General features: G+C 45.3%; 1 protein-coding gene and 1 long non-coding RNA gene across 3 annotated transcripts; both read right to left on the bottom strand.

Annotated features, from left to right (window-relative positions):
- Positions 1 to 1,311: 1,311 nt before the first annotated feature.
- On the bottom strand, positions 1,312 to 24,171 carry LOC123651515. Its single transcript, XR_006740291.1, has 2 exons — positions 24,073 to 24,171; positions 1,312 to 3,744 (listed from the first exon to the last, which is right to left on the bottom strand). It is a non-coding gene; the product is annotated as an uncharacterized LOC123651515 (long non-coding RNA).
- On the bottom strand, positions 5,739 to 12,666 carry ZNF24 (zinc finger protein 24). 2 transcript variants are annotated; one of them, XM_045574510.1, is made up of 4 exons: positions 12,543 to 12,666; positions 10,193 to 10,707; positions 9,875 to 10,022; positions 5,739 to 7,039 (listed from the first exon to the last, which is right to left on the bottom strand). In XM_045574510.1, the coding sequence occupies exons 2-4, from the start codon at positions 10,610 to 10,612 to the stop codon at positions 6,501 to 6,503; spliced, it is 1,107 nt and encodes a 368-aa protein (XP_045430466.1). In that variant the 5' UTR covers positions 10,613 to 10,707; positions 12,543 to 12,666; the 3' UTR covers positions 5,739 to 6,500. The 2 variants fall into 2 exon arrangements, with proteins under 2 accessions (XP_045430466.1, XP_036273435.1); XM_036417542.2 differs by having other exon boundaries at positions 10,193 to 10,698; positions 12,544 to 12,646.
- Positions 24,172 to 24,482: the final 311 nt, after the last annotated feature.

The raw sequence follows: 24,482 nt of genomic DNA, 5'->3' as shown, positions 1-24,482 counted from the left end.
TACTAAACATTCTTGCTATCCAGATAAAATAAGGTAGCTATTCTACCCTCCTCATCCTCTCCATTTTCTAAATATACAGTAGTCCAGAAAAATTAGTACATACCAGCAATGGAGACTGAGAAGCATCCGTGAGGTCAGAAAAAAACCAGTGTTGTTCTGTAAGCTGAAGGAAATTGTCTATTATGCAAAATATTGGTGATGGCTCAAGCAATGTCTAATAAATATTAGAATCAGCAGGACAAGATTAGCAAACTTGACTAGAACTCTTAACATAAATTTGTATGATGTAAAGTCACACTCTCATTCCAGATATTTTTAGCTTTTTCCCCCTGATCAGTCTGGCTAGCTTATCAGCTTAAATTTTTTTTTTTTTTTTTAACTACCTTTTTATTTCTAAACCTTTTCTATTACTATATTACCTTCAAAAATATGTAAAGAATGTTTTTGAAACTTTAAAGAAACAACACACTGTGTTCTAGTCTCAGCAACTAATCATGTGACTTCTTTCCTCATTCAAAGTTAAATCATAGTCCCACCACTGCCTAGCCAGGTCTGCCATGATCTGCCCCCTGCCCATAGCCTTCACCCCCCTTTTCTCTCTGGCTTCATCCACTACTTCCCCCCATGTTCCTTCTGCTGTAGACACACTGACCTCCTTGCTATTTCTTGAACAAATCAGGCATTATTCCCACATTGAGTTCTTGGTACCGTGTTCACAGGCCTGCAATCTTCTCCAGTGTCAGCTTGCTTTCTTATGCTCACTCTCTTTCATCAACTCCCACATTCTCAGTGAAACCTTCCCTGGACAACCTACCTAAATGGCAGTGCCTTTCCTCCTCAGTTTCCGTATCCCTCTCCTGATTTATTTTCTCCTTACTATTCACCAAGACGTAGAATGTTTTTGGTGTCTCTTCCTTTTACTGCCATATATATAGTTTCCACACACAGGAGCAACAGATGTAAACCCCAGAAGTCTTGGGCTTGAGCAATTTCAAATCCACAGGCCTGAGATCTAAATGAGGGTCCCCAAGAACCATGGAAGGGGGATGGAGGTCATGGGGAGGGACTCCTGGGGTCACATACAGAAAACACTTGCGGGGAATGTCCAAGAACTATGGCTGCAGCATAATCAGCAGCGTAATCCCTTCTCAGTCCCTGGAATGAAGTATAGGAAGAGAAATTCCTGAAGACATAACTATATGAAAAGCTTTTCATCCACAGACGTTCCCAACATCAATGTTCAGTTATTATTGGTATGTAAAGTATATGTGTGTGGCGTGTGGTATAGAGTGGAGTAACAAATGGCAGAGGTTGACAAAGGCCAAATCATGGAAGTCCATGCTAATTTTATTAACCTATATAGTGCATAAAGTGTAAGTCTAGAATTTAAAATTACAGAGGTTTCTACAAATCAATAAGAAAATACAAATAACCTATATTAATCAGGACAGAAACCCAATTCAATTATCTTAAACAAGAAAGGGACTTTATTGGCTCACAAAACGTTAAAGTCCAGAGGTAGGGCAGGCTTTAGGCACAGCTGGATCAAGGGCCTCCAGAAAAATGACATCAGAACTCAGTCCTCTGTCCTTTCTGCTAGCCTCTGAGCTTCTCCTCAAACTCTCCCCACATGGTACACACACAGTCCTTAGTTCCTGGATCTCCATGAGCCGTGTTGCCAATAGTTTCCGCAGTTTGCTGAGGGCTCTCTGTGGCCTGGCCTGAGTTACATGCCTGTGCTTTCATCACTGCTGTCAAGGAGCTGCAGAACTCAGGGAGGCCAGACCTGGTTATGTATTCAGCTAAGCCATAGGGAATGGGTTCCCCGCAATAAATAAGGGCTCTGTTACAGAAGATGGGAAAAGAGATGCTGTACAAACAGAAACGACAAACATCCACATGTAGCCCAACTGGAAAGCTGATATAGAGGATGTGAACAAATAATCCACGGTGAAACTATAAATGGCCACTAAACATGACCTTACCATTCATCAGGGAAATGTAATTAGGATTTTTTTTTTTTTTTTCTCATCAGATAAAAGTACCAAGGGTAGGTAAGGCCTATGTAAAAATGAACACTTTCCCTACAGGTGGTAAAATATAAAGTCAGGAAGGCCTTCAGGAAGGCTAAGGTGAGCTATCAGGGAGCACACCTGCGGATGTAATACCCCACCGTACACAGCTCCATCCTAAAGGAATATTCACACACATGCACAAAGACATATGAGAAAAGTTTTACTTTGGCAATGTAACAGCAGGAGGAAAAAATACCTTCAACCTTGGTATTTTCAGAATATTGAATCCTAGTCAATCATTAAAGAAATTTAAAGACCTCAGGAATAGGTTTTTTAGACCAAAAAAAAAGGCAAGCTGTATAACAGTACATATATGATCCTGTTTATGTAAAAATAGCTTTATATGCTTATGTACATTCAAATGGAGATGAATGGAAAGGGGACTAGACAGATATATACTAAACTCTGGGAAGTGGAATGTGATTGAGGTGCTGGAGAAAAGGCTCTTTGTTCTTATACCTGTATCATTTATGCTTTACACATTGAGCTAGTAGTCATTTATACTTTCATAATTTAAAAAAAAGAAAAATGGGCAAACACAATTCATAACAGGAAATGCAAATGGCCAATAAACATAAGAAATGTTCTTCATTAACTATCAAAGGAAGGAAATAAATTTTGTCTATCAGATTGGTGCGAGTGTAGGCAAGCCCATAGGCACTCTTACTATTGAGGGAGTTAGAAATTTGTAATCTTTTAGGTGGCATCTCTTAAAATGCTGAATGTGCACATTCTCTGACCAAAAAACCCCACATGTATTTATCCTACAGAAATACCCACACAAGCAGCAAAATATATGTACAAGTATCTTTAACCATACCTTTTCTATAATAATTTAAAAAAAGAACAAAAACTATCCAGGGGTTGGTTAAATAAATAACAGTATATTCATGCAATGCAACAGTATTTGTAGCCATGAAAAACAATGTCTATATCAAATTGGGGAGGGGAGACAAACGTCAGAGCAGTACATGTAGAATGGGGATGTGTACCTACCTCAGATGGTTGCTGTGAGGATTAAGAGTTAATCCACGGTAAAGCACTTCAAAACAGTGCCTTTATAGGAACCACAAGTGTCGACTATTAACACATTTTTGCTTAAACTTGTATATGCCTAAGTCTGGAAGAGTAACAGACCGAGTAAGACTATAAGAAAGCATGTCCTTTTCCACTTTATATTCTGTACTATAAAAACTTTTAATGAGAGAATTTAATATTTTTCATATTTGTTAACTATAAAAGATAAAAAACCTCTGAACCATAAAAGATAAAATCTAAAATCAAGGTTTAACAGCCACTGCTCATGGCACTGTGAAAAAATTTATGTCTGTGGAGTTCACAGAACTACAATAGATTTGTGTTAGCTCTACTTGGCCACAGGCAAGTCACACAATCTCTGAATCCTGCTTTTAAGTCTACAAATCTAAGTGCGACAGGGATAGTGTCTAATCTGATGCCTGGGCATGCAGATTGTTTCAATACATATAATCCTCCCTTCAACCTACATTAACACGGTAGACATACTGCTAAATGGTAAAGTGCCAACTGGTGTGAATGTAGGGAGCTTAACCTCAGAAACCCAGAATTTACCAGTAATGAGCAAATGCTCAGTGGCTGCTGGGTAGGTATCAGCAGTCTGCATGCCATTAATAGTGACTGCTTGCCCTAACTGGTTTGGCTCAGTGGATAGTGTTGGTCGGCCTACAGACTCAAAGGTCCCAGATTCAATTTTGGTCAAGGGCATTACCTTGGTTGCAGGCACATCCCCAGTGGGAGGTGTGCAGGAGGCAGCTGATCGATGTTTCTCTTCTCTCCCTTCCTCTCTGTAAAAAAAAAAATCAATAAAATATATATATTTTTAAAAACAGTGACTGCTTGTTTGCTAACCAAAAGTTCCCAGTGCTTGACAACTGCCAGATCACCATTTCATCAGAGGCTGCGCAGTCTTCAGAATTGCTACGGTTATCTGTGTGGGTATAGATGAAATCATAAATCACTGAATAGTTATTTTAAATCATTTCTATTGGGGATGTAACCTAATCAGAAACACAAGTACACCAACCACTTCCTTTTCCTGGGGACCATCACCCAGTCTTTTTGGATCCAGCCATTTTCCCCACAGAGCCTTGCCATAGCCTCGGAATCTCTTCTAAACAACCCATAGCTATGAGCTGGCAAGACCCACCCTTATTTGCCAACTCTAACACTACGCTGTCTAAGCCGTCACATTAAACCTAACATCTTTGGCCTTTAAGACAAATCTACCACTCTGAAGCTTCTTGGTATACAGAAAAGAGATAAAATCTAAAAAAGTATGAAATTTCAGCCACTGAGAGCTTGGCTCCTTCTTAACTACTCTGACATAAAGAATCCTGTCATCCTAGCAGAATTCCAAATCTGCCGCCTAAAAGCCTACTTGGGAAGAAATTAGTTATAAATCAATCAATCAATCAATCAATCAACTCAAGACCATTTCATCTTAGAGCAGAGGAGTCTATACCTTCATTGGACGTTGACATGTTTCCTCTCAGCCACAGAAAGAAAAGGCCCAAAGTCCCTATATTTTCTTGTATAACTTAAAATACATCATATCATCACTACACACTTATAGTTCAATGAACCTTAATCTATAAAGCACATTTCTGATAATTATCAGAAAACCCATAACAAGCCCCATTCTGTGTTGCTTCTTCACCAGCTGGCCTTGCATTTATTACGATGCTTTTTAATAGGCTCATGCAAATTTCATCTTCCACTTTTTAAATTTGACCCAAGCACCAGTTGTAACCAAAATCTCTGGAACTATGAAATAGTTATTCAAATGGGTCATTTTCCACACAATGATGCCCACTAGAAAAGAGCCTTTTCAAATAATTCTATATTTTAACTTCCAGAGTTTTCCACTCACCAGTAGAACCACAGTACTTGGGATTCTCAGCCAAAGAGTATATAATCCTACGACTACAATGTATTACTTTCATACATTTTTAAAAAAATGTGTTAAGACTTAAAATTTTTTAAAAATAGTTCCATCAATTCTGTTAATAAACTAGTTAATAACCTAGTCGTTTATTTTTTTAAATAGAACAATTCATTCAACTTAACATGTAAGTACAACCTCAATGCTAATAGAGATTGATTAGTTTTATGAAATCTCCAAACTGTGATAGAATTTTAGACTCACCTCTGAGGAATGCTGGCGAGACGGTTAACAATCTGAGCTGTCTTCCTTTCCCCCACATACAATACCCTGGTAAGAGAACCATGGCTCCCCCAGGACTGCTCAGAAGGGGGCCAGAGGCTAACTCACAAGAAACTGCTTTGTAGTCCCCCAATAATATACAGTGGAAGAATGACCTACCTACACACGGTAGCGTTACAGTACCTAGCACAGTGCCTTGTCGGTAGAAAATGTTGAATGAATGTATGTGTGGCTGCTTTGTTAGCCTGGTTTCCAACCCTTTTTTTTACCAAAAAATAAAATAAAATAACAAACCTGATACTTGTTACCCACCTGGTCAGCAATTTTTTTTCTATCCTTAACAAAAACCAAGGTAAAATAATAATTAGATCTTCAAATCTTGTTTTCTAAAAGCCAGAATGGACTATTACCTTCATATTTGCCCCTCAACTATCATTCACTGCAAATTCTCTAGCGTCTTCTCTACGTTTGTAGTTTATGATTAATGTTTAGACTGTCCACTTTCTAATGATACATAGAACATTATTTTCATTAGTGGGATGCCTCCAAATTACAGAAAGGATGCATTTTTATTTCCCTACAGGCAAATGATTACATCTAGATAAATTCTTGATACACTTCAATCCTTGGATCAAAATATTTTTATATCTTTCCCAACCTAGGTGTCCCATTCACTTTTTGATGTTTTATCACCATCACTTCTAATTTTACTTTGAAGCTTTTATTCATTTTTTATCTTCTATTTTCTGAAATGCATATCCAAATTGGGTAAAAAAAAAAACCAAAAAAGTAAATTCTGAGAAGATGGTTTTGGTTTTCAGACTTCATAATCCTTATGTTGCCTTTTAACGTAGATAGGAAAGGAGTGTATCCTTGCAAAGAATGATTCAATAATCAACACAAACTAATGTGTCTGTCTACAAAGAAAAACTGTTAGAGACAAAGAACAGATCATTATTTGGAAAAAATAGTAAGAATATAAACATTACATGAAAAATTTAGACATTCATATGTGAATTACGTTCAAAATTTCTAGGCAGGAATGACACCATTTCTTTGCAAACAAAATAATGTTGAGTGACAATGTTCTACGTTTTCCCAGTGGATTTTCTAACATTCTTATAGGGAGACCAAACTGTATCATTATGTATCATTCCATGTTTTTAATTTTGTCTTCATTTCTGAAGAAATAGACCTGAGTGCTGACTTTTCCTTCTAATTTCTTAAACTTTCACAACATTCAGCAGTTTTTCTGCATTGTGTCTTCGCTGATGCCTGAAAAGGTTTGAGCTTTGACTATAGGATTTCCCACACTGCACACATTCGTAAGGTTTCTCCCCAGTGTGGATTCTCTGATGATTAATAAGCCCAGAATTCTGGCTAAAGGCTTTCCCGCATTCGAGACATTTGTACGGTTTTTCCCCAGTGTGCACTCGCTGGTGTTGTACAAGGATGGAACTTCGGCTGAACGCCTTCCCACATTCAACACATCCGTAGGGTTTCTCTCCACTGTGGATTCTTTGATGCAGAATCAGAGCTGAACCCTGACTGAAGTGTTTTCCACATTCATCGCATATATGTTGTTTCTTTCTCGAAGGATTTCTCTTTCTTTCAAACCTGCCCTTAGGGAAGCAGGCTTCTCCGTATTTAAAAATCTGAGGCACCCCCACACCGAGAGTGCCAGGAACTTCCTGAGATTCCACTGCTGAAGGAATCTCCTGCTTTGGAGCCAACGCTCCATTTTCAGTCCTAGCATCATCATCTGAAATAAACAGAAAATGTTAAGTATCGCTCATTTCCTGTTCTGGGAGAAAGAAACTTGAAGAACAAGTAAACAAATAGCTTGCATTCATCTATAAACTGTATTGTGCAAACCGATGCTCAGGTTGCCACTCTCAAAAGAGAAAAATATGAAATGGCTGGTTATGAGGCTAATGAGGTAAATAATTCAATGAGGGATTAAACAGTTAAATCTGAACAGGAGAAGTAACAGGCTAGTGGGTTATAAATGGTGATGAGGGGAAAAAGAACAGAAAGATTATAGATTTTAAGACATTCAGGAGAAATGACAATTAGGTCTAGATGGAACTTTGTAAGAACATAAAATAAGGTTGGTCATTAGAAAAGCATAATAATATCCTTTTGCTTTGAAAAGGAAGATATTACATCAAACTACAATGACATAAAAAAGAAGCAATCAGTTAGAAATGAGAAGACAGGACCAGTCACAGGCAAGATTAGGACCCAGGAGTCCTGACAGGGTTGAAGGTGAGCTGGGAGCATCCTGATAGTTCAGGTTGACACATACAAACACACTACGCCCTCACAAATGCACATTTTCCTGTGGAGAACACCGCCATATTGGGTGTTTCTCATGATCCAGATGAACTCTTATTTCTTAGCCTCAGATATATGTGTCTAGTGAATTATCAGAGTGGGGTACCATCACATCTGTAGGCAGTTATATGAGCAAGTTCCATTTAAAACTTTCCTGATACACACACACACACACACACACACACACACACACACCAATAAACAAATGTTTTTAATTATTTAAAAATATATAAAATTGCCCTGGCCAGTGTGGCTCAGCAGATAGAGTGTCAGCCTGTAGACCAAAGGGTCCCAGGTTCGATTCCAGTCAAGGGCACATGCATGATCCCCAGTGTAGGGTGTGCAGGAGGCAGCCAATCCATGATTCTCTTTCATCATGGATGTTTCTGTCTCTCTCTCTCTCCCTCTCCCTTCTTCTCTGAAATCAATAAAAAAAAATTTTTTAAATAAAAATATATAAAATTTATAAGTAAAAAAAAAAAAGACTTTCCTAAACCTTGAAAAGTCAAGACCATTACCACAGGGTGAGCAGTAGCACTCAGAAAGGTGGCAGTGAGCAGGTCTGTAATAAATGGTGAAGGAAGGGATAAAGGCAGGAGGAAAGGCTGACCAGGAGAGACTGAGAGGGTAGCGAGGACCTGTTAGGCCTGGACTCTTGGAGAACAGGGGAGTGTATGGATTAAGTGGAGACAAAGGGCACAGTAAGAAGAAAGTTCTCAAGTGTGGTAGAGACTGGATTGCTGAAATGAGGAATTAAAGAGGTGAAAAGTATTCTGAAACTCAGGCAGGGGAGAAGTTTTCTTTTTTTAATATATTTTTATTGATTTTCCACAGAAAGGGAGATAGAGTTAAACATTGATTAGAGAGAAACACCAATCAGCTGTCTCCTGAACACCCCCTACTGGGGATGTGCCCGCAACCAAGGTACATGCCCTTGACCAGAATTGAACCTGGGACCTTTCAGTCCGCAGGCTGATGCTCTATCCACTGAGCCAAATGGTTTTGGCAGGGGAGAAGTTTTCTACCCAAGAAAATGCCACCTCCAAACCAATGAGAATGCTTTGCAAACTGTATTGCACAGAACAAGGTCCAGATTCCCAGCATACTTCAGCCCCACTCCCCAAGTCCTGATTCATTTACACTGAATCAGAAAAATATGCCCGGTAATTTTAGGGATAAACTGGGTTGTATCAAAAGTATACAAATAAGGATGTGGCGTTAATTGTTAAAAATATTGGGAAGGACTAATCTAATTTTTCTGTATTTAAAAGCTTATTATAGCCCTAGCCAGTTTGGCTTAGCAGATAGAGTGTCGGCCTGTGGACTGAAGGGTCCCAGGTTCAATTCCGGTCTAGGGCACATGTCCCAGTTTCGGGCTCCATCCCCAGTTGGGGGCATGTAGGAGGCAACCGATCAATGATTCTCTTTCATCATTGATGTTTCAATCTTTTTCTACCCCTTCCTCTCTGAAATCAATAAATTAAAAAAAAAGCTTTTTATAGCTAGAAAACCCGTTTTTAAATGAATACTTACAAAAGGTGAAGAGCTTTATATAAATATCATTTTACCAAAGAACCTTGGAAAAAAATGACTCTGGATAGGATGTTGAAGAAAAAAATAGGTGAAAATTTAGAAAGACTCCAGGAATAAACAACAAATAAGCAGACATGAAGAGGCCTCAGGTAAGTTTACTATACCAGTGAGATGAGGCAGGAGACTGAAAGGACAGGGGACAGATGACCAATATGCACCACTGCGTGCAAAATGCACAGGGACCTGGTCTAGAGGTAGGCGCTGGCTCACAGTGAGGCAGACGCCGGCCAGCCTGAAATGGGCAGGTCATCAGGAGGCAGGGAAAGAGAAGAAAAGGCTGATGGCAGTCTAGGAACAAAAGCCCTGAGGTCAGCAAACTCACTGTGATGAGAAAAGAATCAAGCACCTGGCCGAAACCGGTTTGGCTCAGTGGTAGAGCGTCAGCCTGAGGACTGAAAGGTCCCAGGTTAGATTCTGGACAAGGGCATGTACCTTGGTTGGGGGCACATCCCCAGTAGGGGGTGTGCAAGAGGCAGCTGGTCGATGTTTCTAGCTCTCTATCTCTCTCCCTTCCTCTCTCTAAAAAAATCAATAAAATATATTTTTTTTAAAAAGAACCAAGCTCCTAAAGTGTGTCCAGTCTAACACACACACACACAATACGCAACGGGCTCTAGACATTAGACCTCGCTGTCTCCCCTCCCCCACGGGGAAGCCTGGTCCTCACCACAGTGTCTTAGGGAGTGGAGTTCCCAGGATGCCCACTTGAGCTGGTTTTCCACAGCATCAAGCTCAGAACTTGGTAATCCCTGAGCTTCTTCTTGAGATACAATCTCCTCTACCAGCACCTCCCGTTTCCGCCGGCGGAGAGAAACCTGCGAATGAAATGTGGTTCAGTTGACAGGGAATTTAACGAGAATCAGAACTACCGGGACATGAGACACCCCGGACAGCACATGTGCGCAGTGGAGTGGAGGTAGCTCAGCAGTGTGCCTGCCGGGGGGCCAGTGCTTCTGGCCCAGGAAAGCGGCACAAGCAGGCTCACCGGCTGCCCGGGATCATCCAGCTCACTCTCTAAATCCTCCAGCACCGTCACGGCCTCCTCTCCGTTCTCTGGGTGATGCTCTCGGACCCACGTCTGCAGCTCCTTGGGTAGGATGGCAACGAACTGCTCCAGCACGACCAGCTCCAGGATCTGTTCTTTCGTGTGTGACTCGGGCCTGAGCCACAGACGGCAGAGTTCTCGAAGCCGGCTCACAGCTTCCCGCGGCCCCGGTGAATCCTGGTACCCAAACTTCCGGAACCGCTGCCGGAACACCTCTGGGTCCGGGAGATGGTTCCAGGGGATGCTTGATCCCTCTTCACCATCGGGATCCTCCTCCAACTTCACTCTCAGAATTTTTTCCTCCTCATCTGCAGTTGGGATGATGAGTATCGAATCTTCTTCCACTGACGGTGCAGACATCCTGATTTTAAGACTCCAAGCAAAGACTATCAAGACGGGCAGAGCACGGGCCTCAGAGAAATACCTCGTGTTCTTCACAGGCAATCCTAAGACACAAAGAATTAAAAACGTAAGTCACCTGATATCTAAGAATTTGGATACATGTGGATAAAGGAAGTAAAAATATTTCTTTTTACTCAATTGAAAATTCCCATCAATAAACTATACCAGAAGTTGGCAAACTACAGCTGAGAGTCAAAGCTGGCCTGCTGCCCATTTTTTGTACACTTGTATTAAGAAATAGCTTTCAATTATTTTTTTTTAAATCCTCACCTGAGGATATTTCTTCCATTGATTTCTAGAGAGAGTGAAAAAGCAGGAGGAAGGGAAGAGAGAGAAAGAGAAACACTGACATTGACCTAAGAGAGACACATCGATTCTGCACGTGCCCCAAAAGGGTCAAACCCTCAACCTTTGAGTTTGCAGGCCAATGCTCCAACCACTGAGCAAGCCTACCAGGGCAGTTTTCACATGGTTGAAAAGACTCAAAAGAATACTTTGTGATGCTCTGGCCGGTTTGGCTCAGTAGATAGAGCGTAGGCCTGCATACTGAAAGGTCCCAGGTTCGATTCTGGTCAAGGGCATGTACCTTGGTTGTGGGCACATCCCCAGTGGGGGGTGTGCAAGAGGCAGCTGATGGATGTTTCTCTCTCATCTATGTTTCTAGCTTTCTATCCCTCTACCTACCTCTCTGTAAAAAAAAAAACAACAAAAAACAAACAAAAAAGCACTCAAATATATATATTTTTAAAAGAATTGTTCACTTGCTCAACGATATATTGAAAAAAAAAATTAGCCTCCAGTGCTTTATGTTGAAAATATTATGCAGTCGCTCACCACACTGTGACTATTTTAACTTATGACAGGCGTTCATCACAGATTCCATGAAAGGCCCCCCCCCCCCCTCCCCAAGCCCTGGCAGGCGCCCAGGACCTGGTCCTCACACTAGGTGACTGCTTTCCCAGCTTCGATTACAGAGAAAGTGGGTGCTATTTCTGGCCATTTCCCCAGTATCTAGGTATCTGCACCGTCACGGCCCTGCCCCTGGTTCTCTCACACGTATTAGAAACGGGGGTGCAGTGCAGATCCTCCACGCATCCACTCGGGACCCGGGATGAGAAAACCGGTCCTTTAGAAAACTTACTGCAACCCCATCAAGACGAAGACCAGGATCAGGAAAAAGCCCTTATCAGATCCGTATCTTACGCAAGTTTAACTCACTCCTCCGGAGTGGGGCGGTCCTACCAATAGGGTTTATAGCCAGCACCTCGTCCCTTCCCACTCCTGCCAAATCAGAAGTGGCAGCATCCAGTCTTCTCACAGGAGGTGCGGGGAGGGCAGCCCGCGGCCCGGGGAGTATGTGGGGGGCTGGGGGGACGATGATCGCCCTACCTGACGCCCGCACAGTGCCGCCGGGAGCCCGGCCCCACCCCGCCCTCCGCCGGCCCCTCCGCACCGGCGGCTGCGGATTTCACACGCCCCAAGGCCACCCAGGCGCGTCCACAGCCCAGCCAACGCACTTCCGCCCGCAGCCGGCGGAACTACAAGTCCCGGCAGCACTCGCGCAAGGCCTGCCCTTCCCCGCCCCCGCCCGAGCCCAGTCCCAGAACTCCCCGCGAGACGCTGGGCCTCGAAATAGAACAAAACCGGCTGGTGGGGGAGGGGAAAGGCCGGGGTCGCGGAGGACGCGGGGCAGGAGGACCAGCGGAGGGCGCAGAGCCCCTCCTGGCCTTCGGGCCACCCCCTATGCCGCAGCTGCGGGGCGCGGAGACGGCGGCCTGCGCCTCCCGGGACCCGAGGAAGGTCCCGCCGCGGTTCGTCGCCGGCTCCTGCCGCACCCCGCGGCCCCGCGCCCGGCTCCCCGCAGGCCCTCCCGCACTCCCGGCGCAAACCTCGGGCTCGGGAAGCGCAGCAGCTCCGCTGTCCGCGGCCGACGCAGAGACGCCGATCCCAGCCGTTTCCCAGAAGCCCCCGGCGCGGACGGCTTCCTGTCTGCGGCCCGGGAGGCGGGAGCGCGAAGCCCCGCGTTGCCATGGGGACGCGCCCCGGGCGGGGGAGGGGCGCCCGGCGACAATGACCGCTTTGAGGCCGCGCTGGGCCGGGTGCCTCTCTCCCCGGGCAGCCCCCGCCCCGCGTTCCGCCTCCAGACAAGTTAGAGGAGGAGGGGTCCTGCCCCCGGGATGGCCTTTGCGGGGCCACCCGCCTCTGCTCGGGCTCAGCCTCCTGGCGCCGCCGACAGGTGTCAGCGCCGGCGCCGGCGATGCTCGCCGTCGGAGCGGCCCCGCGCCCGGCCTCACCCGCGGTGGCGTCCATCCCCGCCGCTGCCCGGTGCCGTCGGGATGTGCATCGGCCCCATTTCCCAGCCGACCCCGCACAGCAACGAACCGCAACCAGCGAGGGGGAGGCGGGCTTGGAAGCCAAGGCAGGACCTCCACGTTCGGCTCCCACCGGCGATGCTACGGAGCTTGATTTTGACCAGTTTGACTATTAGGGTAGCGAGGTGAGAAAGCTCAGAGCTTGCCTTGGACCGCTTTGGCTCAGTGGATAGAGCGCCGGCCTGCAGACTGAAGGGTCCCAGGTTCGATTCCCACCCATCAAGGGCATGTTCCTTGGTTGCAGGCAGATCCCCAGTGGGAGGTGTGCAGGAGGCAGCTGAAGGATATTTCTAACTCTCTCTATCCCTCTCCCTTTCCCTCTCTAAAAAAAAAATAAAATATATTTTTAAAAAGAAAAGAAAGCTCAGAACTTTGGGAATGCTCCCACATTGAATTTGTGGTCATCTGACTTCAGGCTGGCCATTTGTACCCCTAAAACAGCGGCTGAGGTGACCGTTGAACAACATAGATCATTCTGCTTTATTTCCTACGGAGTATGACAAAAGCCTTTTGACATTGTCCTGCAAGGCTCTCTGTGTCTGCCCCCTACCTTCCCTGTCTGACCGCCCCTTAAGCTCACCTTGGCCCAGGATCCTGGGCCTCACTGGCCATCTTTCCCCCATGGAAGCTTTCCCACCCTCCTGGCCCCGTTGGACGGGATCTCATCTACCCGAGTCCCTGCGTTTTGTTTTGTTTTGTTTTGTTTTGTTTGTATGCCCGAGAGGGCAGAACTTGTCTGTCTTGTTCACCACAGGATCCCCACCCGATCATAGGCTGCTGCCTGCAGGGTTTACATTGAACTTAATGCACAACCAGTGAATTATGCTGGCCACGTGTCCACCCTGGCTAGGTCACATGTCAGGCACCGGAAGCTACACTCCAGAGCCCCGTTGTTTACCGTCTGAGTTAGACATGCAGGTCCAGCCACGGAGAAGTGCTGCAGGGTCCGTGGGCTGTGGCCCTGGTGACGGCTACTAGTCATGGCCAGTGACTGTGCACGTCCGCATTCAGGCAAGGGAGGGCCCTCTGCAGCGTGCCCTCCGCCTGGGCTGGGTGAGTGAGAGAGCACCGAGCAAGGGAGGGCATAGCACTCCTTTATCCGTGGCCCAGGCTTCATCTCCCCAGAAACCCTGCCAACTCGGATCTCCTCTTTCTCCCTCCACTGAGGCGGCTTCAGAAATCCAGCCTGTCCTTCTCCTCCTTGGCTCCTGCCACCAAGCTGTTTGGCTGCTGGTACCACCTCTCCCCCTTCGGTGGCCCTAAAGTAAGGTGACTAGACGTCCCGCTTTTGGCAGGATTTTTAACAATTGGTCCCGCATCCAAAAATCTTTTTAACAATTTGTCCCGTGTCTAAAGATTCTTTCCAAAAATCAGGACTTTTTATGCCGCACTGGTTTGGCTCAGTGGATAGAGCGTCGGCCTGCGGACTGAAAGGTCCCGGGTTTGATTCCCGTCAAGGGCATGAACCTTGGTTGTGGGCGCATCCCCAGTGGGGGGGGGGGTGCAAGAGGCAGCTGATTGATGATTTTCTCTCATTGATGTTTCTTACTCTCTATCCCTCTCTCTTCCTCTCTGTAAAAAAATCAATAAAATATATATATATTTTTTAAAAAGGAACATTGAGTTATAGATGTAACGTTGAAGGCTCAGATAGGTGAAGTGCATCTAAAAAAAAATTCACTTCAGAGTATTTTCTGTGTGAAAATGAGTCGATCTAATGGGGTACGAATGGCATGCTCCTTTTTATCGAAGTTAGCCCGGGTCACAGTAATTCTCCACTGAGATAAACTAGCATCTTCTCCTCATTGGGAGACTCTGTAAGTGCAAAATACCTCCCAGGACTCAGCGGCACCCTGAAAGACCATCATGCACTTCGAGAACAAGCAGAGAAGCGCAGGTCGACCACCACGAGCTGAATGCAACTCTGTGCGGTTTACGGCAGCACCATGTGCAGACAGACATTTCCCTCAGGATACGTGATGCGGACGTCCTTTTATTGACGTGGCGGCCAAGATACTGTCTTTCTATCACTAAGCATGCACATCCTGAGGCCTCTGCTACTTTAATAGGTGGCTCATTCCTCTCTTAACCGAGAGACCAGCACCAAATAGACTCCCTACATTGTTAATAATGGAAAATATACAGAGCTCAATATGTAGTCATATTCCTTAGAAATATAATTGACCTCGCCAAAACCGGTTTGGCTCAGTGGATAGAGCGTGGGCCTGCAGACTCAAGGGTCCCAGGTTCAATTCCGGTCAAGGGCACAACCCCAGTAGAGGGTGTGCAGGAGGCAGCTGGTCGATGTTTCTCTCACATCGATGTTTCTAGCTCTCTATCCGTCTCCCTTCCTCTCCGTGAAATATCAATAAAATATATTTTTTTAAAAAAGAAATATAATTGACATCTGCAAATCCCATAGTTAAAATTTACATTTACTTCTCCTCCTGCTAATCTTATCAATAGAATGAGCAGAGCTTTGTAATCCCACGTGTCTGGGGTTACCCTAAGCACTGGACATGGCTGGATCGTCTGATGACACACTTACTTTTGTGAGGGACCCCACACAGAGAAATTCTCCATGTTGGGTAACTATGACGCCAGTAAACATGATTCATACATTCTCAGAACAGTCTTACCCAGACTCCCTGAGAAAGGGAGATCCTGTTGCATATCGTCAGAGCACGTTTAATAACACAACACGTCGGTCACTTTATATTTATACAGGGAATCTGAGGGAGTGTGGGTAAAACTTTGGTGGACTCTAAATTAACTTTAGTGGTTTCATTCATACAAGAGTGTCAACATCCCGGGTCCCAATGTGTCAACGTCTGTCTGGAAAATCATCTTATGAAGAACATCTGGGACCTGGACAGGTTGCCTTGTTGTGTCTGAAACGCGGTCACAGCTAAAGGGGCTGGGAGCGACCTGGAGGGACAGGCCTCCGCTGGGGCCTCCTTTTCCGGGAAAGCCTTGCACCCTCCATTACACACTGCACTCGCCAACACCCGGATTACACCAGTCAGTCTTGCCTGGACAGTCTTTTCTTCATCTCCCTTTTATTGTATATTTCCCTTCATGTTAAGAGGGTCATCAACCTGACATAAGCATAGACAACCCACCTTATTACCAGAACATTCCTTAGGGTTAGGCTGAAGCCACTCCCTGAAGACACATAATCATCTTAATGCTTTCACCGAGTTATCTCCAAATTACATAATAAAGGAGATCATTTTTTCCTACACGGGAAATTTCTTAAGTCTCATCAGTAATGTATATGGTCGCAGCCGGAGAGGAGAGGGCTGGGTGCTGCCTGGCGTTCCCTAACAGGAAGGAAATAAAACCCCCAGCCTGGGCTAAACCTCCCGAACCGGCAGCGCTGAGCCCCAGGTATGAGACAGACCCTGGGGACCCAGGCTCCGGCGGGGGAGACAGGGCTGTGAGGCGGAATCCCAAGCGAGCAGCGAAAAGCAGGGCCCCTGGAGTCTCGCGCACATTCAGAGGACTGAATGTTGACTCTGATGCTGGATTACCCTAGCGGGAAGAAACAAAGCCTCCGGCGGCGCTGAGCCTCAGTCCGGACTGCTCTGAACCCCAGTCCTGAACCAGACCCTGGGGACCCAGGCTTGGGCAGGGGGAGACGGGGCTGTGAGGCGGAATCCCAGAGGAGTGGCGAAAAGCGGAGCCTCCAGAGTCACGCGCACTGCGCGCAGAGGACAGTCTGTTGACTCTGATCCTGGACTTCCCTAGCGGGAAGGAGAAAAAAAAAAGCTCCAGACTGGAGGAATGTGACAGGGAGCAGGAGCCCCTGCTGGACACCAGCCAGCCGGGCGCCGGCAGGGAGCCGGGCAACGGGGCCCCCAGGGGGGTGGTGCCCCTGAGCCATCGACCTCTGAGGGCGGGCAATGGAGCCAAGGCTGGGGGCTGCTTCCTGGGCGGCGCCGAACCCGGCAACAGGCTGGAGCAGTGCGGGAGCCCGTGGAGAACAAAGGGGTGCCACAGGCCAACCTGCTGAGCTCCCAGGACAGGAGGAAGAAACCGAAGAAGTTCTCAATGTGAAGAAATCAAGTGAGAGCAAAAGATAGTAAAATTACTTAAGAAAGAATACAAAGAAGATCTTGAAAAATCAAAGACTAAGTCAGAACTCAACTCACCAGCCAACATTGCAACATAAATGCGTTTAAAAAAAAAAAAAAAAAAAAAAAGGGCAGAATGTTGGAACAGAGGCGGCCAGGCCTAGAGTGCCCAGGCACAAAGCAGTGGCAACCAGGCCCGGAGCAGCAACGGCCAGGCCCCAGAGCAGCAGCAGCCAGAACCAGAGCAACAACAGCCAGCACTGGAGCAGCCAGACCTGGGGCAGTGGCAGCCAGGCCTGAGGCGGAGGCAGCCAAGCCCAGGGTGGCCAGTCCAGGAACACCCAGACCTGGAGTGGACGGGCCCGGAAAAGCCGGGCCCAGAGCAGCCGGGTTGGGAGCAGCCAGGCCCAGAAGAGCAGTAGCCAAGCCCGGAGCATCCAGGCTGGGAGCGGCCAGACTCGGAACGGCCGGGCTCGAGGCAGCCGGGCCCAGAGCAGCCAGGTCTGGTGCGGCCAGGCCCGGAGCAGCGGCTGCCAGGCTAGGAGCGGCCAGGCCCGGAGCAGCCTGGTCTGGTGCGGCCAGGCCCGGAGCAGCGGCTGCCAGGCTGGGAGCGGCCAGGCCCGGAGCAGCCGGGTCTGGTGCGGCCAGGCCCGGAGCAGCGCCTGCCAGGCTGGGAGCGGCCAGGCCCGGAGCGGCCGGGTCCGGAGCAGCCAGGCCCAGAGCAGCCGGGTCGGGTGTGGCCAGGCCCGGAGCAGCAGCAGCCAGGTCCAGAGCAACTAGGTCGGGAGCGGTGGTGACCAGACCCGGAGCAGCTGGTTGTGGAACGAACCAGAGCAACAGAGGCCAGGCCCGGAGCATCCAGGCCCGGAACAGCTCGCTCCTCGCCTGCCCCTGCCCCTGCCCCACGACTGCCTCTCAGACATGGCTGGAAACTTTTGCGGGAACTTGAGGGTCTGCTGAATCAAGTGATGAAGGCTTAGATCTGGATGTGTTGAGTTAGTATAGGGCTGGGGTGTTTATCTGTGAGTGCCTTGGGTGGGGCCTGGATGAGGCTGGTTGACCTATTTGGAAATGTCTTTTGTGTGAAATGTATCATTGGGCATGTGGTAGTATTATTGATATGAGAAAATGCTAAGTAACTGATTTACTATCTGAAAAGGGATTTACTATTGGGGAAAGGGAGGGAGGAAGAGACTGAACATAAACTGCACCTATGGATGAGGAAAATGGGGGATGGGGAGGGGGCGGAGGGTGGGGTGGGAATCTGGTGGAGGGGGGAAGAAATGAGGAACCTTTGTAACAATATGAACAATAAAGATTGATTTAAAACAAACAAACAAACAAAAAAAACCTTTGCTAAATTTATGAGGGCTGAACTCGTTCAGCTCAGAAGATAAAGAGGCACATCCTCCCTCTTGCCCGATTCTTGGGCCTTCTTAGGCGACTAAGAACCTTGTGGAGGTGTCAGAGGTCATCCCTCACGAAGTGAAGGAACCCCAAAGGGAAATTCCAACTCAACTGTAATTAACTGACTGGCTCGTCCGGGAGAGCGCCAATAAAGCCTGGTAAGCCAGCGCCCCGAGTCCTTCTGGCTGTTTTAGACAGCCAGGAGAGAAACCGAGGCACGTAAGAGGGTTGAATTGCGACATGAGGGGCGACAGCCTCATGGAGCTCAACCCATAAGCAGTACACTTTGCAACCCACTACATAACATCCCCAGAAAAAATTTGCTCAGACTCTGCAGATATTCGATAATAATAATAATAAATTTTAAAAGATGGGAAATTGCACCCCTGAGGTTGCTAAACCCCAAGAATCCCAGCCCCCGGTTAACACTCCAGCAGGGTACTTGTACAATTCATATGGAATTTCAACTTGCAAGTATTTACAAAAATGGGAAACTTTAACTGAAAATGTTGTGGGGTTGAACCCTGGGTTCAAAATAAGACCACCGGTGGCTGATGATTTAATAAAAAAAAAGCAGGCAAAAAATTATTGAAATATCTGGCCAGGACAGCCGCAAGAGCACCACATGCAGGCGGACTCTACAGGACTGCACCGCTTTAGGGGCAGGTAGTTATTTTTAAAAGTTCTGAGAAGGAAAACCCCTATTTTGCAACAAACTGTTGTTTGGAATTTTCTGCTGTTCTTCCTAGATAAAAATGTTGCTTTCTAGTTTGCTTTAGCCTGTTTGAAGAAAGATGAAGATAAACTTAGCTGTCTGACCTTGTTGGCCAGAGACCAGATATGCCCACAATCTCAATACCATGCCAGGTATACCTTCTCAACTGGATAGAACTGTATTGTTTTTCAAGGTCAGCATCGAGATAACCACTAAGTGCACATAGGGCTGGCTCTTTAATTAAAAAAAAGGAAGTTCTGCCTGCAACCTTGCTTAGAATTTGAATTCATCTTATTTCAATGATACCAACTTGAAATGGCCAAAGTGGGGAACTTTTGACATCCCCAAATTGATTTCTCTGCGTGCTCAATTAGAAAAAGCCGGCTCTAAAATTAAATTAAATGAATGGGAAGCTTATCTTGATTGGAAATTAGAGGCTTCTAGGAGAGGATTGGATAAAATATCTTCCCTACAAGACGTCAATAAGAAAATTTTGGAGACCATCTCTGAACTGAAGAAGGCCACTGAAGCAAGTAAGTGCCGAGGCCCCACTCCTCTCCCTCTCACTGCTCCTCCCCTATACCCTTTGCTGAGCTTCCTTGCACAGACTCGCCCTCCATCTCTCTTCCTCCTCCTCATATATCTCCTCAACCACCATTCCCTGCTGATCTAGGGAAAATTGAGAATACAGACTCAAGAAAGATAATTCAAGAATTCTAACAGCTCCTTTCCGGGAAAAGCCTGTCTCAGGTAGAGGGGATCCAGCAATTGTATATGTTCCTTGGACTAGAACAGAATTAAGAAACTTAGCTAAAGATTTTCCTGACCCTCTGCAGGACCCTGATGGGTTTGCAAAGGAATTTGATTTAACTGTTAGAACATATGATCTTGGCTATTCTGACCTGTTCCAATTAATACATTTACTGGTTTCTGAGAGCAAGGCAACAGAATGGCTGAATAAGGTTCGCTGGAATACTCCTGTAGATGATTAAAAAAAAAAAAAAAAAAAAAAAACAGAAAGAGACAGAGAAAAATGCAGGGAATTGGCCCATCGGCTTTATCAAGCCATACCTGAAATTTTTCCTCAGAGAATGGACTGCACCAAGATCCAGTAATGTAAAAGAAAGCCTGATGAAAATCAGTGCTTGATTTCTTTGAACATTTTGAAAAGACTTTCAAACGATATTCAGGTCTGTCGCCAGACAGTTTCAAGGATCATCAAAAATGATCCCTTACTAAATTCGGCATTTTTGGAAGGACTAGATGAAGAACTTGTAACTCTGATCAAACAACATAAATAGAACTGGCAGACTACCCATGCTGATGAACTGGCTCTTCTAGCTGATCAGCTATCTAAAACTATCCAAAAGAAAGAAAAAGATAAAGTTACCCAAATTATGAACTTACAGCTTCAACAATTAAGCAACCAAGCCAGTTCAACTCTGAAGTCTCTTAGAAAAGGAGAGAAAGGAGTCTGTTTTTACTGCAAAAACCAGGCCACTATAAGAAAGACTAGAAAACTGAAATGGGATTTGAAAAGAGAAAACAGACAGAAAACAGCAAGCATAGGGCTGCTCCGAGGACTATGAGAGGGTACTTTCACTTCTCCTTACTATCGATAATACTTTAGGAGGAATTGAAATTATCATAAAAGGAGAAGTTACTAAAGCCCTTGTGGATACTGGGGCCACTTTATCCGTTCTTAACCCTACCCATCTAAGTTCCCCTCTCCCTCAGAGCAAGCTTCTGTACAAATGGTAGGGGTGTCTGTCCAACCAATGACTGTTTTTAAGTCAGAACCCATCCCCTTTCAACTAGGGGATGTTACGGGGCAACATATATTCTTACTAGTCAAATTGGCCCCAATTCACCTGATACGGAGAGATTTTCTTGAAACCCATGATGCTCATATATCTTTTTCCCAAAAAGGTGAAATGTACTTAGAACTAAATGAATCAAATACTGAACCAATTGAGAAAATAATGATTTTAATATATTTTTTTATTGATTTTTTTTTTACAAAGAGGAAGGGAGAGAGATAGAGAGCTAGAAATGTCAATGAGAGAGAAACATCAACCAGACTGCCTCTTGCACTTGCACACCCCCTACTGGGGATGTGCCCGCAACCAACGTACATGCCCTTGACCGGAATCGAACCTGGGACCCTTCAGTGCGCAGACCAACCAATGCTCTACCACTGAGCCAAACCGGTTTCGGCGGAAAATAATGATTTTAAAGGAACTTTCACCAGAGGAAAATAATCTCGAAACTGAACGTTTGTTGCAAAAAGTTCCAATGCAACTTTGGGTTCTTTCCAGTACAGATATTGGCAAGATTGAGTCAGGCACTCCTATTAAAATAACAATTGATAGTACTTTGCCTTTACCTAATATTCACCAATATCCTCTAAGACCTGATGCACTAGCTGGAATTAAGCCCATTATACAAGATTACAGTATTTTTCGGACCATAAGATGCACTTTTTTCCCCCCCCCAGAAGTGGGGGGAAAAAGTCCCTGCGTCTTATGGTCCAAATATAGCCTACACATATACTTAAAAAAAAAAAGTTTTTTTACTTGCCCGGCTCTGTGTGGTCTCTGTGTGCTTGCCCGGCTCTAAAATGGTTCTAAATGCTGCTGTTTACTTTACAGGGTTGATTACATGTGTTTATGACTGTGATGTTGGGTTTTAATGCACATAAAATATTTTAGGACTCTATTTGTTTCAGAATCTTTTTTTCTTCATTTCCCTTCTCTAAAAACTGGTGCGTCTTATGGTCCGGAGCGTCTTATGGTCCGAAAAATACTTAAAAGGAGGACTTATAATTCCATGTACAAGTCCCTGTAATTCTCCTATCTTTCCAGTAAAGAAACCAAGTGGGAAAGGGTGGAGATTTGTGCAGGATCTCAGAGCTATAAATAGGATAGTTATTCCCCAACATCCTGTGGTTCCAAACCCACATACTTTATTATCAACTATTCCTGAGGACTGCCAATATTTTTCAGTAATAGATTTATGTAGTGCTTTTTTCAGCATTCCAGTAGAAAAGGACAGTCAATATCTCCTTGCTTTCACTTGGAAAGATCGACAATTTACTTGGACTGTGATGCCCCAAGGATATAAAGTCCCACCTATTTCTCCCAAATATTAAAAGCTGGTCTTAATGATGTTAAATTTTCTAGAGGGCTGGGCCGCTCACTCCAAGGTGAGTGGGTTGGACCACCCACCCGTGCTTTCTCAAGAGAACCCAATGGCTCTTATAAAGGGTGAGACAACCTGCTCACGAATACCTGGGGACCGATATCTATGTTTCCTCAGAAAATCTTGTCCGTTTAAAAATTGGAGCCAGTGAGCTATAGGCCACAGCCCCACAGAGTGGCTTTCTCCTCCTCCCTAGGGACTCTTAGGGATGTTTTTGTAGAAGGAAGTTAGGGGAGGACAGAGAAGCTTGAAAACCACTATTCATTAATAAGCAATGATGATGAGCAGAAATAAAGCGCTTTTGGTGTGATAACTGTATTAGTAACGGGATCTGAATGTCTTGAGAGAAAGGGCTGGTTCAGTCAGTCTACACCAGATCTAGGCAATTTGGGGAGGAATTTGCATCTTAATGTACAATGACACTAAATTTGAAGAAATTCTTGCTTCTACAGGGGCTTTCGCTGGATAAGATTTGTTGCTGAGGCACGAAGTGTAGAAGTAAGTTGTATCTGTGCTGATGGTGGGTAGGTTAAATGACTCAAGGCAATGAGGAATTTACAGTTCTTCCGAGGTAATGCAGGCAGCGATGTGACAGGTGGTTTAAGGAGAAAAAGGACAGCTGTCAAAAGCTGTGAGAATAAAGACCTGTGAAAAGCCATAGGATTTGGTAAAAGGTGTGGGTGAATTCATGGGTTCTAATTCCAACAAATAGCTAGATCCACGCAGCTCAAGTTTTTAAAAATAGCAGCCCTGGCTGGTTTGGCTCGGTGGTTAGAGGGCGAGCCTGCAGATGGAAGGGTCCTAGGTTTGATTCCCGTCAAAGTTACATGTCTGGATCCCTAATAGGGGTCCTGCCGGAGACAGCCAGTCAATGATTCTCCTCATTGATGTTTCTATTTCTCCCTTCCTCTCTGAAATCAATTAAAAAAAAAAGTTAAAAAGTTAAAAAAGGAGCAAAATATGAGACAGGGGAAGGAAAAAAGAAAGGTAGCCAGCCTACTAGCCTTTGGAAGGTTAGAATGTTTGGAACAGGAAATACAAGACTTGGTCAGAGCTTTAAAGAAATAGCAGAGTATACTTTAGAATATGAAGTTTAAGTAACCTGAGTGAAAGAAAATGGAGTGTTTCAAGTAGGGGAATAATATAACAAAGCTGAGACTATTTCCATGGGAGGTCTGGGAGAATGAGCACTTGGTTGCAGCATATTTGATTAAATAAACCACAGTGGTGGTGTGCAGAGTCTGTCTTCAGGGTAAGGGCTGAAAGTGCAGGGAGAAAGGTTTAAGGCTGAAACGGGTATTAGGAGGCCACTGGACCAGTCTCGGCTAAGGTGCTGAAGGATGGATCAAAGTTAAACTTGTTGTCTGGCCGGCATGGCTCAGTGTGAGCATCGACCTATGAACCAGGTTAGTTTGATTCCGTCAGGGCACATGCCTGGATTGTGGCCTTGATCCCCAGTGTGGGGCGTGCAGGAGGAAGCCGATCAATGATTCTCTCTCATCATTGATGTATCTGTCTCTTACTCTCTGAAATCTATATATCTATATATGTATATACATACATACATACATATACATTTATTAAATTTTTTACATTGGGAGAAAGGTTGTTAGACAAGTCCCATCAAGATAACAATAATGGCCCTACCCAGTTTGGCTCAGTGGATAGAGCATCGGCCTGCGGACTGAAGGGTCCCAGGTTTGATTCAGGTCAAGGGCATGTACTGTGGTTGAGAGCACATCCCCAGTAGGGGATGTGCAGGAGGCAGCTGATTGAATGTTTCTCTCACATTGATGTTTCTAACTCTATCCTTCTCTCTTCCTCTCTGTAAAAAATATATTTTAAAAAAATAATAATGTAAATGGGGAGGTTAAAAAGCAAAGATTTTCTTGTTCAAAAAAGGAAAATGCTATTGACCACTGATGACTATTTAAAGAAAGGAAGCAGAGAAGTAGGGAGTAACTTCAAATATCACAGGAAAAATATCTAACAATTATTGCTCTACAATGTGTTCAGGTTTAGGCCTAGGTTTGTCCCAATCATTGTGATAGACACTG

The sequence above is a fragment of the Pipistrellus kuhlii genome, unplaced genomic scaffold, assembly GCF_014108245.1.
Source record: "Pipistrellus kuhlii isolate mPipKuh1 unplaced genomic scaffold, mPipKuh1.p scaffold_m20_p_6, whole genome shotgun sequence".
Lineage (NCBI taxonomy): Eukaryota > Metazoa > Chordata > Mammalia > Chiroptera > Vespertilionidae > Pipistrellus > Pipistrellus kuhlii.
This window is presented reverse-complemented; position numbering and strand designations above follow the sequence as displayed.

Bases quoted from the DNA above. Each gene is read 5' to 3' on its own strand.
- ZNF24 (XM_045574510.1), bottom strand. From the start codon at position 10,612: ATGTCTGCACCGTCAGTGGAAGAAGATTCGATACTCATCATCCCAACT. The intron at 10,023-10,192 runs GTGAGCCTGCTT...TTTCATTCGCAG, and splicing joins TGGATGATCCCGGGCAGCCG to GTTTCTCTCCGCCGGCGGAA. The intron at 7,040-9,874 runs GTGAGGACCAGG...TGTTTATTTCAG, and splicing joins CCACTCCCTAAGACACTGTG to ATGATGATGCTAGGACTGAA.